Genomic DNA, 14,908 nt, shown 5'->3' on the forward strand with positions numbered 1-14,908 from the left:
CTATTCGTTGCTTATGGTGGATATGGATAATACTGATTCAGTTATGTTTTTGATGATTATAAGAGTAATATTGGAACGAAAAGAAAAAGAGTAAAATAGATTTGGAAATTACTTGCCCCACTGTGAAGAAATGTTTATTATAAAACGTGACAAGAGAATTAGTTGCAAATGATCAGTAAACGAAGGTAAATGCACCGCAAAACTATTGTCATTGTTATATTGAACTGTGTTAATAAAATGTTCTCTGGTACATGCCAAAATTCTTCTTCAGTTTTCTTCTCAGATGGATCAGTAATGCCTAGAGTGCCAAGAGCCCACAATTCTGTTATTCTAGTAGTAGAAACCATAGAATTAATTACTGAGATTTCAATTTTCTTTGAAGAAATCTGTGCTATACATATCATAATGGTCCATCTTAAACATGTTTTCATTGCTATTAACCCTCGCACTACGTATCCCGCGATTTCCACGGGCAACGTAGAAGTAGCAAAATTTGCGCAACTCGCGATCTCCGCGGGTTGCATTTTTTCCGTCTATTTAGCTGTGCAGCCCGCTCTTTCCCAACTCATGATTTCATTTCGACTTTTCTCGTTTCGTTCAGATCTGGATTAACAGATAGCGTTAATTGTTCGGCGAAATATAGAAGCATGTTTTGCAGCATTTTGCGTGCTCTTTTCAAAGCTCAAAGATGTCTGGCAGAAAATGTTACGCAATTTTTTAACTTATATTGTTAAAAGAATTACGTAACGCGAGTATTAAACCACCAGGTAAGGATTTGTAGCCACGGTAATGATATTTTCATCTGCATCGACTCCTATTAAAATTTTTATCGAACCTTTATAGTCATCGTTCCCATGGATACTATAATCAAAAAACTCTTTTTAAATTAATCGTAGGAGTTACCGGTGGAACGCATTTACAGGTAACTAGTTGATTCAACACTTTCAAATGATAATTATAAGACCGATCGCAACTTTCAACATTTAAAGTAAATATATCATACTTACTGACTCCTATATTTTCTCCACTGAACAGAGAATGTTAAAGATACTCCCTTTTATATTTCATTTCTTTAGCAGTATTTTTTTTAAATGTAGCAGAGACTATGATGGCTCTTGCCTTCCGTTTTCTCCCATCACATCTGATTAAAACCGTTAACGTCAGTAACAAAACACTAGGGATTTCGGAAGTGCTTGACCCTCAGTCGGAACATTATATAACTTTGCAGTTTCTTTTTCTGTAGCTGACAATGCTTGCTGCTTTATGTTAGGACTGAATAAAATACAATTTCTTTTTCCACAACCCAAACAAGTTACATTTACGAACTTATGACTAGGACTGCTTTTGATTTTCGATTTATCGATATCATTTTTTGAAAAATGTCGATTTTTCAAGAGCAAATTTCTACTTAAACATAATAAAATAATTATGTATCTTTTATTTTCAAACATATTTGCGATCCAAGACAATTTTTTATGCTTTATTTATTTTAAACTTCCAAAATAATGTAGAAGCAATTGTGCAATACATTTTAATACCTTTATAAATTAAGTTTAAAAGTCAAATAATCTGAATTCCAAATATACCTGTCCGGAAACAGACGCTAAACGTTATTTAATTTTAAATATATTTTATAGCATTGATGCAATTAATTAATTAAGATATTACGATCCAATTAAGATATTAAGTAAAATGTTAATTATTATTTCTTTAAAAAATACATAAATTAAATTTGTCATTCAACATAGATATATGCTTAATTCGAATGTTGCCGCCATTTTCCAAGATTTTTTTTAAAAATTCCTTTTATATGAGTTTTTATAAATTTAAATTTCATGCCTTTCAAAAATTTACGCATATACATTTTTAAAACACAAAATTAAATTTGTTATAAAATTTGATTTAAACGAAAGTAATAACTTCCTTTTTTTTTAATCTAATAATTTTTTGAAACTCTGAAAATGCTTGACTTACTACAATATAATTTTGAACATCTTCACTGTCAAAATTAGTATTTTTTTTTTTTTTTTTTTGTATCTTCGTATTGTTGCTCTAGACAGCCACGGGTACAAAGGCTGCAACTTTAGTAAGGGATACACATACTATTGCATGATAATACGCTATTATATAGCCGAGATTTGAAGAGTGATTGTTCCAAGAAGAAAGAAAGCTATTCTCTAAATTAGTATAACAAATAACTTACAAATTATGTGTTTGAAATATAAAGAAATATAAAAGCAGCAGCGCAAAATTGAAATTTTCAGTAGCACATTGGAGTTAAAAATTTATTATATGTATGAAACTATATGTGACCTTATAGAACCTGGTGTAAAAACAGTGCAGTAGCCTTTGAAATAGTTTAGATTCCTCCTACAATACTGCACTTAAAAGAGCATGGCATCAACATTTTTAACGCCAGACAGAATTATAATGCGAAAGTTTAATTACCGGGCATAAAATCCTTTCACACATATAACTTATGTTAAACACTTGTACCAACACGAGATTTTTTTTGGCATAAATCGTAGCAACAATTGTGAAATGAAACTTTATGTAAATGCTGTTTTTATGAATGGAAGTCCCTTCCCCTCCGCCATAAGGAGAATAAAAAGGGACAGCAGAATAGAAGTCAACACCCTCCTAAAGCGCTGTCCATTAGTGGCTCTTCAAAATTCCAACTCCTTTCAAAACTAGTTTGAGTGCTCTGTCGGTCTTGATTGAATTTTCGAAATTTATCGAACTACAGATAATTATCGAATTTTCGATACATATAAATTTTCCATTGTTTTAAATCATTCATATGCAGAATTCATTTTTCAAGACAATAGATTTCAAATTTCGAATACGAGTTTTATTAAAACTATTTAATTTTACTTGTTAAATGCATTATTATGTAGTTTTTTAGCAGCAATAAAACATATAAAACTAAAATAAATATTACATTACTAAAAAAACGGAATATAATAAATTGTAAAATGTTGATATTGCTTTGACACTGGCAGACTTTATTAAAGGGGTTTTAACACAATTTTCTTCCAATTAGTTTTGTTGTAAAAAAATAACGAGTATTTTTATCATATGAAATAAAAATTTCTTTCGTTTGGAGTCATTCAGATTAGTCAGATGTTAAGAGATGCTATTTATATGTTATAATAACAATAAATAAGTAATGAATTCACAATATATCGAGAAGTATTATGTTAGACGATATATTGTGATGTTGAAGTTGTATCATCGCCCAGCTCCATTTACACTCCGTTTTAAGCACAGAAACATCAACCTGATTTCTTTACGAGATTCTCTCAATCTTTCATCGTTCATTTTTTATGCTTTAAAACAATCAGTGAATTATGTAAATTGTGGAAAAATATGCATTGCTTTTGTTCCTCTGAAGGAGATAAAATATTAGCTGCAGTAGCCATTTGACAAGTATACCCTCATCTGCGTTTATTATTTTCAGCCTTCTTCTCCCAGAAAAACTAAAAATTATGTTTGGTTTCACTTCCAAAATTTTGTGAGGCCTGAATTATGCGTTCCTTTGCCTGTACTTCATCTTGAATAATAATATTTGTTTGATGTAATTTTTCGTCTTGAAATCATCACATTTTTACTACTACGTTCGAAAGAAACAGTTGATCAAATTTCGATCAGTTGAATTCGGCAGATCAAAAAATGGGTAAAAACACAAGGAATATGACAGTTGGTTTGGTCGGCAGAATACCAATTTGACCAACAAGCAGCTAATAATCATCAGCTGTGTCTAACTACTGTTTTCGGCCATTAAATTGTCACATGATAATTTAAGCTTTTATCAGACGGCATGCTCTGTAAGTTTATTTAAATTTGTAGTTCACACTTTTTTTTTTTTTGCCACTATGGTATTTTTCTCTTTCAAATTCGTTGAAGGATTAGCTAGAAAATACTTGTATACATTCTCTTGCCGTAATCCGTTATTTAAATATATAAATATGTATATTTCTGTTTTGAAAAAACAAGATAAAAATAAATGAACATTTTGGAATGCTTTTGCAAAAAAAAAAAAAAAAAAAAAAAAAAAAAAGCATTCCAAAATAATAGATGTAATAGATGAATAGTTGTTTGCTAATTTTTTTTTCTAGATAGGACTGAAATCAAATTATTAAAAAAAAAAATCAAAATGAAATAAAACGTAAATCCATTCTTTGGAGGAATGGAAGCTTAACTGTGACTGGGCATTTTTGGAAGGTTTTGTTTATGTCTGCCCAGAAGCATGTAGCGCATATCGTTTCACTTGACATGTTGCGTTGATTTCGGAAGCATCTCTTTTCGTGAATTCAGCTAGTTCTCACATAGGCTCCACACTTTCTCTATATGCTAAGATTTTGTTTCGAAGATTAATTTAATTATGCTTTACCGAAGGATTTCCTTTTTTATATTTTCGTGTATTCTTCTTTTGAATTCTGTTGGAACTGAGGTATTTGAGAAAAACAGTGAACATGATATTGAGGCACCTGAAAACCTACAAAAGCCCCTCGACTTTAATGAGCGTAGAGAAATTGCAGAAAAGTATCTTGATAAATTGGCTCAGGTGAAGGAAAACTGGATTGATCCATATGATATGACTGGATACACCATACAGAAATGGAAAAAACCGCCTCCTGAACTTAAAGATGAAGAAATTAAACATGGCGATCATGAGGATGCAAGAACCGAATCTAGAGATGCTCCAAAGATACCCATTGAAGATCGGAATGTACATATTGATGAACCTTGGTTTTGGCACCCTCCTGAAATTGATGTTCTCGAAGAACCCTATTACAGCACTGTTAGAAGAGATATAACAGATGAAAGAATGGATAATCCAGAAGAAGCAAGACATTTAATAGATAAAAAAGTATATATACCAGATAAAGTTACTTTTAACTCTGATAAAGAGATTGATGGAAGGTTTGGAGAAGGTAGACAGATGTGCATACTTGATGGCATTTATATATCTCGTTGGTTGAAAAAGCTTGTATTGAAAATTGAGAAAAATCCTAAGTTGATTCCCAGTACTATCAACTTTCCTATTGATAGCATTGTGATTAATAATCTAAGAGAATTGGCTAATGCAAAGTCCGTAGAGCTATCGCAGTTAGATGAATTTATGAGTAAAATGATTGACCAGTCTTTTGTTGTCACAATGGAAGAGTTTGACTGGAATGCCTTTGCTGACTACATGAAAGAAATTTTGAGGCCAATTACAATTTTTTTGGTTCTAGCCATTTGCACATACAGCATTTATCTAGGGATCTTGCGTCGTCCTATATTTACTGTATTATGCTTTATTGCCGTTATTAGTGTTTTTTGGCATTGGATGCACTTATATCAACAAAGAAAAGCTTTTAAACTTGCAGAATTATCATCCATGACAATTCCAGCTCAATGTAGGAAACATGAATTGGGACTTATCGAGCATTTTCATGAGTATTTGAAAAGTTTTTTCGCAAGCAATGAGTGTAACAAATATTATGAAGCATTAACCGTTGATCCATTTTGGGAAGTTAGCATTACAGTTGCTATTTCTGAAGCTGTTGCAGCTTTGCTTTTTCAACCAGTCTCTGTTTCATCTCGTGTTTTAAATGTGTCGATAAAGCAGCTGATAGATGGATTATCAATATTCACTCTTGTACCTATTTTGGCATTTGTGTTTCTGCTGTTTATTATGTTGTGTAATTATCGAATCAGATTGCCTTTTTTCATGGGTACTTTGGAGCCTAATGCTCCTCCTGGTGGCAGTCAAGTTCAAGAAGTAAGATGTTCAAAACATGTGAAGGCATTGAAAGAAGAAAAGATTTCGAAGGGTGAAGAAATATCCACACAAGGTACCATTGATGGTTCAGAAAAAGCTAAACATGTAAGTTGCATTCAGAATGTCCCAGAAGAAGGCAGAGATCCAGATATAGAAGTTTTGCCAGGCAGAATTGGCAATATTAAAGCATCTGGCAGCGAAGATAATACGTCAATAACAGAATCTGAAGATGCAGAGACTGACGCAGAGAATTCATTGATGGAACCGCAGAATTGTGAGTGCTGTAATCGTAGTGATTATGATTGTAAAGTTTGTGGTAATGCAGAGATGCATAACGCATATGATGAGCTTGACTAGCTGCTGAAGGCTAAGATTATAAAGACTGTTTCGACCAAGTTTCATAAATTTGTGTCTGCTACCAGTGCAGCTGATGTTCTACTTGGGTAAATTTCTTTTATTCATTTTTTGAAGATATTCATATTAAAGTAAGTTTTAATTGTAACTGTTCATTATGAATTCTAGTCATTTATCTTATAAAAAAGGAATATTTAAAATGATGTACAAAAAGGAAAGCATTTATATTAAGTATTGTTTGTGATATCATATTTGAAACCGATTGTGATTGTAGGTTTTTTTTATCAAGTCTTGTATGTTATTTCCAATTTATCTGGGCATTTTTTTTTATTAATGTGATGAAAAAGTAAATATGATTTGGTAGAATTGTATGTAAACCTTTTTCATCATTGTTTGCCATTGTGCTAATTTTTAAGTGTAAGAATAAGTATATAAGATTTTCGATTTTATTTTTCAACCACTTTTTAAAAAATTGATCCTAAAAATTATTATCTGTTATTTAATTATTTTGATTTTATATATTATTCCCCCCCCCCTTCGTTTGGTACTGGCATGAAGGAAATTTTCTTCACATCAAAATTATTTTTCTTTAAAATTTCAGTTTATCATTTAATAATTATATTTGTTGAATTTTTGGTATAGAATAACTCAAGTTTTATTCCATCTGAATAAATTTTAACTTTTGTCATTTTAATGTTTTACTGATTTTAATTTCAAAAAGTAGTAGATCCATTTTCCTTTCTTTATGGAATAAATATTTGTGATTTTATATTTTTTTATCAATAAATTTTAAAAGCTAAATGCATGTGTTGAATTTTTAATATAAAAAGATGAAGTTATCTCATTTGAATATTGCATTTTGATTCAGATAATAGTTGTCAAAAGTTCGTAAGATTATAGTTACTTTCTCTATCTTGTTTGATGTGAATAAGCTGTTTTTTTCATGATGTTTTTTTTTTTTTTTTTTTTTTTTTTTTAAGAAATGATTTTTTAGTGCATTTTGAATTTTACTTGATCATGAGAGTGCCTAATATCTTTTGTTGTAAGTTTTTTGCTATAAGTAAGTACTTATAACAAAAACTACTTAGTTTACAAAGTACTTATAACTTTTTTGCTATAAGTAAGTGCTTATAATAAAAAAGTCATTATGTACTTATTAAGTGTATAATAAGTTTTTGTTATAAGGCTATGTTTGATTTTTTTTTTTTTTTAGCACATCTTCATTTGAATATTGCATTTTGATTTCAGATAACAGATAGTTTTAAAAAGATCATAAGATTATAATTAGGGGAGAGTGGCTCACCTTGGGACGTTTTTTTTCTTTTTTTTTCTCAAAATTTTTTATATTGATGAATTATTTTCAAATTTTTACCTTGTATTTGTTTAACCTTTGCCTACATTATTTAACAGCTTTTAATCTTTAATCCATTATAGAAAATTAAAAAAAAAATATTTAGTAAACTTGTACTTTGTCCCAAGGTGTACTACCTGGTGGCTCACCTTGGGACAGCTGAAAAACAGATATGAAAAGTTCAATAATTGAATTACATTACACTTGAAATTGTTTATTCAAGAAAAGAAAAGTATTTAAAGTGATAAAGATAAATAATTAGAAATTAATATTTCCTAATTTTGTTAACAAAGCTTTTTATTAGTTGAACACAAAAAAAATTAACAAATTTTATATTTAATTGTAATTAATTGTTGGAAATCAAATACCAAACCCAAAGAACGTTCGGTACTTTGATTGGTTCTTTAAGTTTTAATAAAATGTCATTTGAGTTTACATAAGATTTGTCCTCTTTTTCAGGATAAATAAATGTCAATGATTGATTTAGTCGTCTCAAAAAAAGATAACTCATATTCATCTCCATCAATTCTTTCCATGTGACCTATGAAAGCAACAACAGACCTTTTGGCAACATCAAAATCACCAACGTTTAATTTTTTTTTATCCTTAGTTTCATATAAACTGTACACATCATCATCACTGTCATCATTACATAAATCACTAATCACTGGTTTTCTTCCAGTTGTATTACTTCCTACCAATTCTGAGAGCATTAAATCTTCTCAGCATGATCAACTGAAGCTGTTTTTAATCCTTTTTTCTCGTTTTCATATTCATACATTCTTTCTCTTTTACTTGAGTGTTCTTTTCATTATTAGTGATAGCATCTTCAATTGCTTTTTTTTCCCAGGAGAGTCCGTATATATAGCTGATCTTTCCCTTTTTCTTCCTCGGTTACTTGCCTTTCGAGGCGCTGCCTTTGGAAATGGTTGCACACATTCAGGTGTTTTAGGCACGGACAATTCTGCAATTGGGGACTCTTCATTACTTTGAAGGGATAAACTTGTTGATGGAATTGGCCTATCAGTGACAAAAGCTGATAAAAATTCGCTGTCATCAAAAACCTTTCTGTTGAAAGGATAAATCCCAGTTACTTGAAATCCAGAAACAATGTTTTTTGGTGTAAAAGAAAGGGGGTATACATTGCCTACACATTCTGCAACATCATAAATTGATATAGGCCTCCCAGCATGATTAACCATCCATTGACTACAAGCTCTATTATAATGCACTTTAAAAGAGCTAAACACTGTGCGGTCCAAAGGTTCAAGTTTATGACTTGTGTGAGGGGGTAAAGTGAGCACAATAATTCCATTTTCTTTGTAGAAATCAATAGCTTCAATAGTTATATGTGTGTTATGATTATCTAAGATTAAAATAATGCTGTTATCTTTGGATATTTTAACATGCTTCAGAAAGTGTTTCGGATAAAGCATAAATATTTGTGGTGAGGACCAACCACTTGGATTTGCAGCCCCAATAAATCCAGGTGGTGCTCCTTTCAACATATGATCCTTGAAAAACTTTCTGGGGAAAACCAAAAGTGGGGGAACTGAGTTGCCAATTGCATTTACAGCAGAAATAATAGTAACAAGTTTCCCACGTTCTCCGGATGTCATTTGACCAACTTGTTTTATGCCTTTTCCAGCAATAACTTTAGGTGGAACATGTACAGTTGTAATTCCCGATTCATCAAGATTATAAATCTCACTAGCTCTAAAGTTCTGACGATGAAGAATTGCTTCTAAGTTATCATAAAACTTATTTAGATTCTCTTGTAAAGCTGGTGGCAGGAGAAAGACTAGTTGCTTCTGGTTTTCGAAGAGAAAACATGGCACTATGTCTTCTTTTAAATCCAATGTACCAGTCCTTTTCAGCTTTTTTTTCATGCTCCCAGCTTGAGGGAATATTCTTTTTATTTGCTGAAGCATATTCATATGCAAGGGTATGTGCATCATTAATTGTTAGTCCATAGTGATATTTCAAAGCTTGTAAAATGTAATCTATTAGTTTTTTTTCCCTCATCGTTGGTGATTATTTTTCGACTTTGAATCTTTAATACGTACTTGAAGTTAGAATTTGGCTGTTCACTTTTTTTAAAAGTACTAACATGGCAATTCAGAGTTGTCTTACTAATATTGTAGACTGCAGCAGCTTCCCTAAAAGACATTTCTCTTGATAAAACTTTTGCAGCAGCTTTCTGAATATTGTTACCACGATCTGTTTCGTTTTTCTGGTATTCTTTATTTCTAATTCTTGCCATTGTTTAGCCTAATGAGTTCCTAAAAGTAGAAATAATAACTATTAATAAACACAGATTATGTAGATTAAATAAAAAATATTTTAAACATAATATATTTTTGTAAAAATATTTGAAATAAAAGTTAGGTAGTCGCATCTTGTGTCCCAAGGTGGACCATTCACACGCAATGAAATTTTAGAATGACATGCTGTTAGGTTTAGCCTCAGAACAATAATTACACGTGAGTTTTATACAGAAAGCTTTAAATTTCATTATAGTACCTTTTATTTCGAAATATTTTCATTAAAAATCCACCTAACTACTTATCAAAGTTTTACATGAAAGTTACTAGACAAGTTCTCAAAATAAAAATCTTAATAAATTCTTACCTGCTGTATCAATGGAATCAAAACACATCTGAAGATTCGACTGTGCTATCTATCTGCATCTATAAAAGCTAAGCATTAATTTAAAATCTAGGGCAAAAAATAAAGCTGTCCCGAGGTGTACTGTGTCCCAAGGTGAGCCACTCTCCCCTACTTTCTTTATCTAATTTAATATGAATAAGTTGTTTTCACATAACTTTTTTTAAAGAAATAATCTTTCAGTTTCGAAGTTTACTTGATCTCAGTAGTACCTAATATCCTTTTTGATATAAGGTTAAGTTTGTTTTTTTAACACATCTATTCTTATAAATTCTATGTTTAACTATAAGTTATATAAAAAATATCAGAGCAAAGAGATTACATTATAGTTACAGTCTTTAAAAAAAAGAAAAGAAAAAAAGATCAGTGCAGCATTTTTTGTTTGTGGACTTACCGTCTCTTCCTACAGGGCTGGCCTAAGGAAGTTGTGAATGGTGCAAATGCACAAGGCCCCACTTTTCTGAGGGCTCTGCACCACTGATAGATTTTGCAATAGGGAAATGTCTTTACTTTAATTCAAATATGCCTACATTTAATGTAGTTTGATTTTATTTATCATGTAGTTTGAACATTTCACTTTTACCAATCCAAGACAAATTATCTCAAATTTGAATCTCACTAGAAGATTTAAAATAATAAACAAATACTTGAAACACAGCAGCAGTAAAAAAAAAAAAAAAAAAAAAAAAAACCACGCTGGAACTATTTTATCTATTGAAACTGGACAAAACACTTAAGAAAGTACTAAATTACAATATTATCAAAAAATTTGCAATAAAACATATAAGAAAATGAAGGATAACATTGCATATTCTACTAATTTGCATGTTGAATTACATTTAATAAGCTTATGAAACAATCATTTTTGTCTCATTTATCATTGAAATATTAACTGTTTTAAAAGGATTTAACTATTCATCATTTTCATGCATTCTTGAATTCCTTATTTCACCATTTTGGGCCATGTAATAAATAGTGAAATGCATTTACTTTGTTGTACGAAATTCGTTTTTGTCCGACTTGATCTTGACTACTTACAAAAGTTGCTGCACTTTTTGGTTTTGGTAGAGACACTGATATATTCATTGTGTCATGCAACTGACATGGCTAATTAACCACCTCAATTTTTTACTTTGAAATTAATGTAATTGCAAGCAGTGATATTTAATGATTGATTGTTTTTGTATGTTGGAATTTCTAAGCTAGTTGTGCAAGAAAGAATGTTGCCGATATGTGAGGAAGGATTTAACGTTTTAAACAATTCATACGTCTATTTAATTTTAAATATTCAGCTTCTCTTTCCAAGTTTTCAAATGTAACTACCAGACATCAGATGAGATATTCCATAAATTCTAATCTGATTTCAAAGTCATTTTAAACTGTGTTTTTATGAGTATTTTTTTTTCTGTTTCTTTTTTTTTTTTTTAATAATAGATATAATGTTGTTGTAACTGGATATTAGAAATAAAATAAATAATAATCATGGTGCACCTATATTGTTATGCCAAGTGGCAATTTTTGTATTAATATCCTTATGAAATTTTTGATGGTTACTTTTTAAAAAAATGTTTTAGATAGATGGTGCTCATCCTTTGAATAAACATTTTACATTTGATATTGCATTTCTAATGCATATTACAACTATGTACTTTTGTATATTTTTGTCCCATGCTATAAATCTTTATACTGTGCCAACATTTGAATATTTAGGTGGCTAATCTTCAATCTTATGATTATGAAACTTGTCTGGCCACTATTCAAGCTGATAGTATGTAGAAAGCTATGAATGTCTTCATCACTGATAAGTGATATAATATATGTCTCTGCACAACTTGAGTCTATTGAAAAAGCTGTATCAAATTAAGCAAATTTCATTTTAAATATAGAATTTCACCATACAAAATGTTAAATGTTGATGTTTAAAAGTAAATTATTTCCAAAAGTGTTAATTACTTTTAAATATATTAAGATCATATTCACAATTAATTAACTGATCATAGTTATGCACTACATTGTTAATTAAGATTTTGGCCAAATGAAAGATTATTGGAATGTGTCAAATTGCTAATGGATAGTATATCAGAGGTATTTAATAGATAATGAAAGAAGTTGAAAAGATATTTTTGCATAAATATACAAAACCTAAGATTATATATTCATTCAGAATGTTTCAGAATTTGGCTCTGAAAGGAACAATTTTTAAAAAAAATTTTGATCAGAGAAATGTTTGAGATATATAATGAGGCTAAATAGAGTGCACAAATATCAGTTATTTTATTTTGTTTCTTACAATTATGCTAGTATGTATTCAAATGTAGTGAACCAAGTTATAACAGTCTCTGATAAAGCTATTATGGAATAAATGTTAACTAAATGGAGATTGCAAGATGTGTTATTTTATGTGTTAAAGTAGGAATAGGAAAATATGAAAAAGGTCCGATATGGCAATCATTATAAAGTATGTAAATATAAATATTTTGGAGGAAAATTGAATTCAATATAACAAGTTGAAGAGCTTGAAATCATTATTTTTGCCATTCACATTTTCATATCTGAATTATTTGATTCCAAAATATTCTGTATGAATCATCATGTTAACTAAGGAATAGAATTTGATTTTTCATTTTGTACTGAGGGTTTTTATTATTGTAAAATACGTATCAAATAAACTATCACTGTTGAAATGAATTTCATGCAACTGAAGTGTCTGTAGTATAGAACGCAAAAGCATTGCTCCAGTTTATGTAAAAGATATTACAGCTGATGATGGAAACTTATATTGTATAATTTCTCTATTTATACCCCCCCCCCCTTTTTTTAAAAATCTTAAGCCATCTGAAGTGGTTGAATAATTTTATTTATTATTCTATATTATTCAAATAAAACTATTACCTTTTTAAAAATTTCCTCCTCTTAATGTTATATACAAATTATAAATATTATTCTTGTGATGTATACAAAACTGTTGATAAAATGTATAAGTTGTTGTGGATTTAAAATGTAAACCCATTAAGTGTAAAGATATCACTTTAATGGAAAATATAATACCTTTTTTGTGAATTGTTGTGTAAATGTCCAATTTTGTTTATCTTAAAGCATTATATACATATCTCTATAGATGTGCTTCTGGAATGTGATGTAGTTTTTAAGAATAACTTGTGAAGATTAAAATTTGAAAAAGATGTACATTTTGTGTATGCTTTCTGTATTAATTTATTTTGTGTTAAATAACATTTTTATTAATTATCATACAGTTTCATTCCATTTAGCTCATTTTTTTTTTATTGTTTTTATTTATTATACCATGATAGTTTATCATATGAAATAACTTATCGCTGTTGAAAATGAATTAATATAACTGAAATATCCGTAGCATACTATCCAAAAGTGTTACTTTTGGTTTATAAAAATATATGTGAATATTGATGGAAACATAATTTTTGTAATTATGTATTTTTTTTAATCTCTTGCCATCTGTATAAGAATTAATTTATTATCCTATATTACTTTAATAAACTCGTTTTTTTTTTCCTTAAAAAATTTCTTACTCTTTATTTCATGTAAGGAATTATAAATGATGTTTTTGTGATGCATTCAGAACTGTTCATTAATTATCCCATTAAATGTGAAGAAATAACTTAAATGGTGAACATATTACTTTTTTTTGTGAATTGTGTAAATACAGATATTGTCCTATTGTCATTTTCAAGCATTATATATGTATACATATATATATGTATTACTGGAATGTGATGTGTTTTTAAGTATTATTAATCTGCAAAGACAAAAAAACTGTACAATTTTTTGTGGAAATAAAAAGTTGTACAAAAAAATGTTGCAATTCTTTGTTTTTTGTATTAATTTATTAGGTGATAAATAACATCTTTTATTAGTTATACTATAATTCCATCTGATATGATTTATTTACTTCAACCAATTTTTATTTACTTTTTAATGGCATATGCTTTAAAAATCTTAAACTGTGTATTAAAAAATATTATATTCTTATCACTCTAATATTTGAAAATGACTGGATGATAAATGGGAATAACCTTCTCTCTAGATGTAAATTGGAAGGAGCTGTAATAATAAAAAAGCTTTCTTTTATAAGTATTATTATCATTATTATTGTTTTTCTTCATTTCAAAGGGAATAAATACATGCTATATTGTAATATCTATGTTCAGTGGTTGAAATCAAGCTGTAAAGATTGAATCTAAAAAACTTTTATGTTCTAGAATTTTTTTATTCTGGAAATTTAATAATTTACATTTAATACAGCATGACCAAGTGAAGACCCTTGGGCCAAAAGTCTTGAATGAACTAAACTAATGAGAAAAATATCTTTTTATTGTTCCAGTGTCTACTCCCTCAAATGGAAATCATATCCTATTATTTTTTAAATTAAAATTTAATATTTTTTATCACTCTTTCTCTACTCCCTTTTTTCATAAAATGAATTCCTACAATTTTTTATTAAATGAATTTAAAAATGAATATAAAATTCTTTTTTCAGTGTTTTTGCATTTAAGTTGGAGGCAGTTTTGCTTGAAGTCAAATATTTCCCTTTCAACAAATTTTTGGCTTTGTTAGGCAAATATAAATCTAGAGTCAATAATCCTCATAAAACCAAATACTTTACCTTCCAAATAAAAAACTGTTATAAAAGGAATTACTAATTTGAACGCTCTTACAAGTTTCCATTGTGTCATTATTTTCTTAGACAAAGACGTTTTAGGTGTGTAAGGGTATTTTACTTCGAGTTA

At 29.2% G+C, this 14,908-nt stretch overlaps 2 protein-coding genes across 2 annotated transcripts; one reads left to right on the top strand and one right to left on the bottom strand.

The window, feature by feature from the left end:
• Positions 1-4,269: 4,269 nt before the first annotated feature.
• On the top strand, positions 4,270-6,385 carry LOC129958760 (uncharacterized). The gene has a single exon (XM_056071431.1). The coding sequence runs from the start codon at positions 4,385-4,387 to the stop codon at positions 6,125-6,127; it is 1,743 nt and encodes a 580-aa protein (XP_055927406.1). The 5' UTR covers positions 4,270-4,384; the 3' UTR covers positions 6,128-6,385.
• Positions 6,386-7,577: 1,192 nt separating this feature from the next.
• Positions 7,578-9,430, bottom strand: LOC129959257 (uncharacterized). The gene is made up of 2 exons (XM_056072078.1): positions 8,378-9,430; positions 7,578-7,634 (listed from the first exon to the last, which is right to left on the bottom strand). Exons 1-2 carry the CDS (start codon positions 9,428-9,430, stop codon positions 7,578-7,580), a joined length of 1,110 nt encoding a protein of 369 aa, XP_055928053.1.
• Positions 9,431-14,908: the final 5,478 nt, after the last annotated feature.

This window comes from Argiope bruennichi, chromosome X1, assembly GCF_947563725.1.
Source record: "Argiope bruennichi chromosome X1, qqArgBrue1.1, whole genome shotgun sequence".
NCBI lineage: Eukaryota > Metazoa > Arthropoda > Arachnida > Araneae > Araneidae > Argiope > Argiope bruennichi.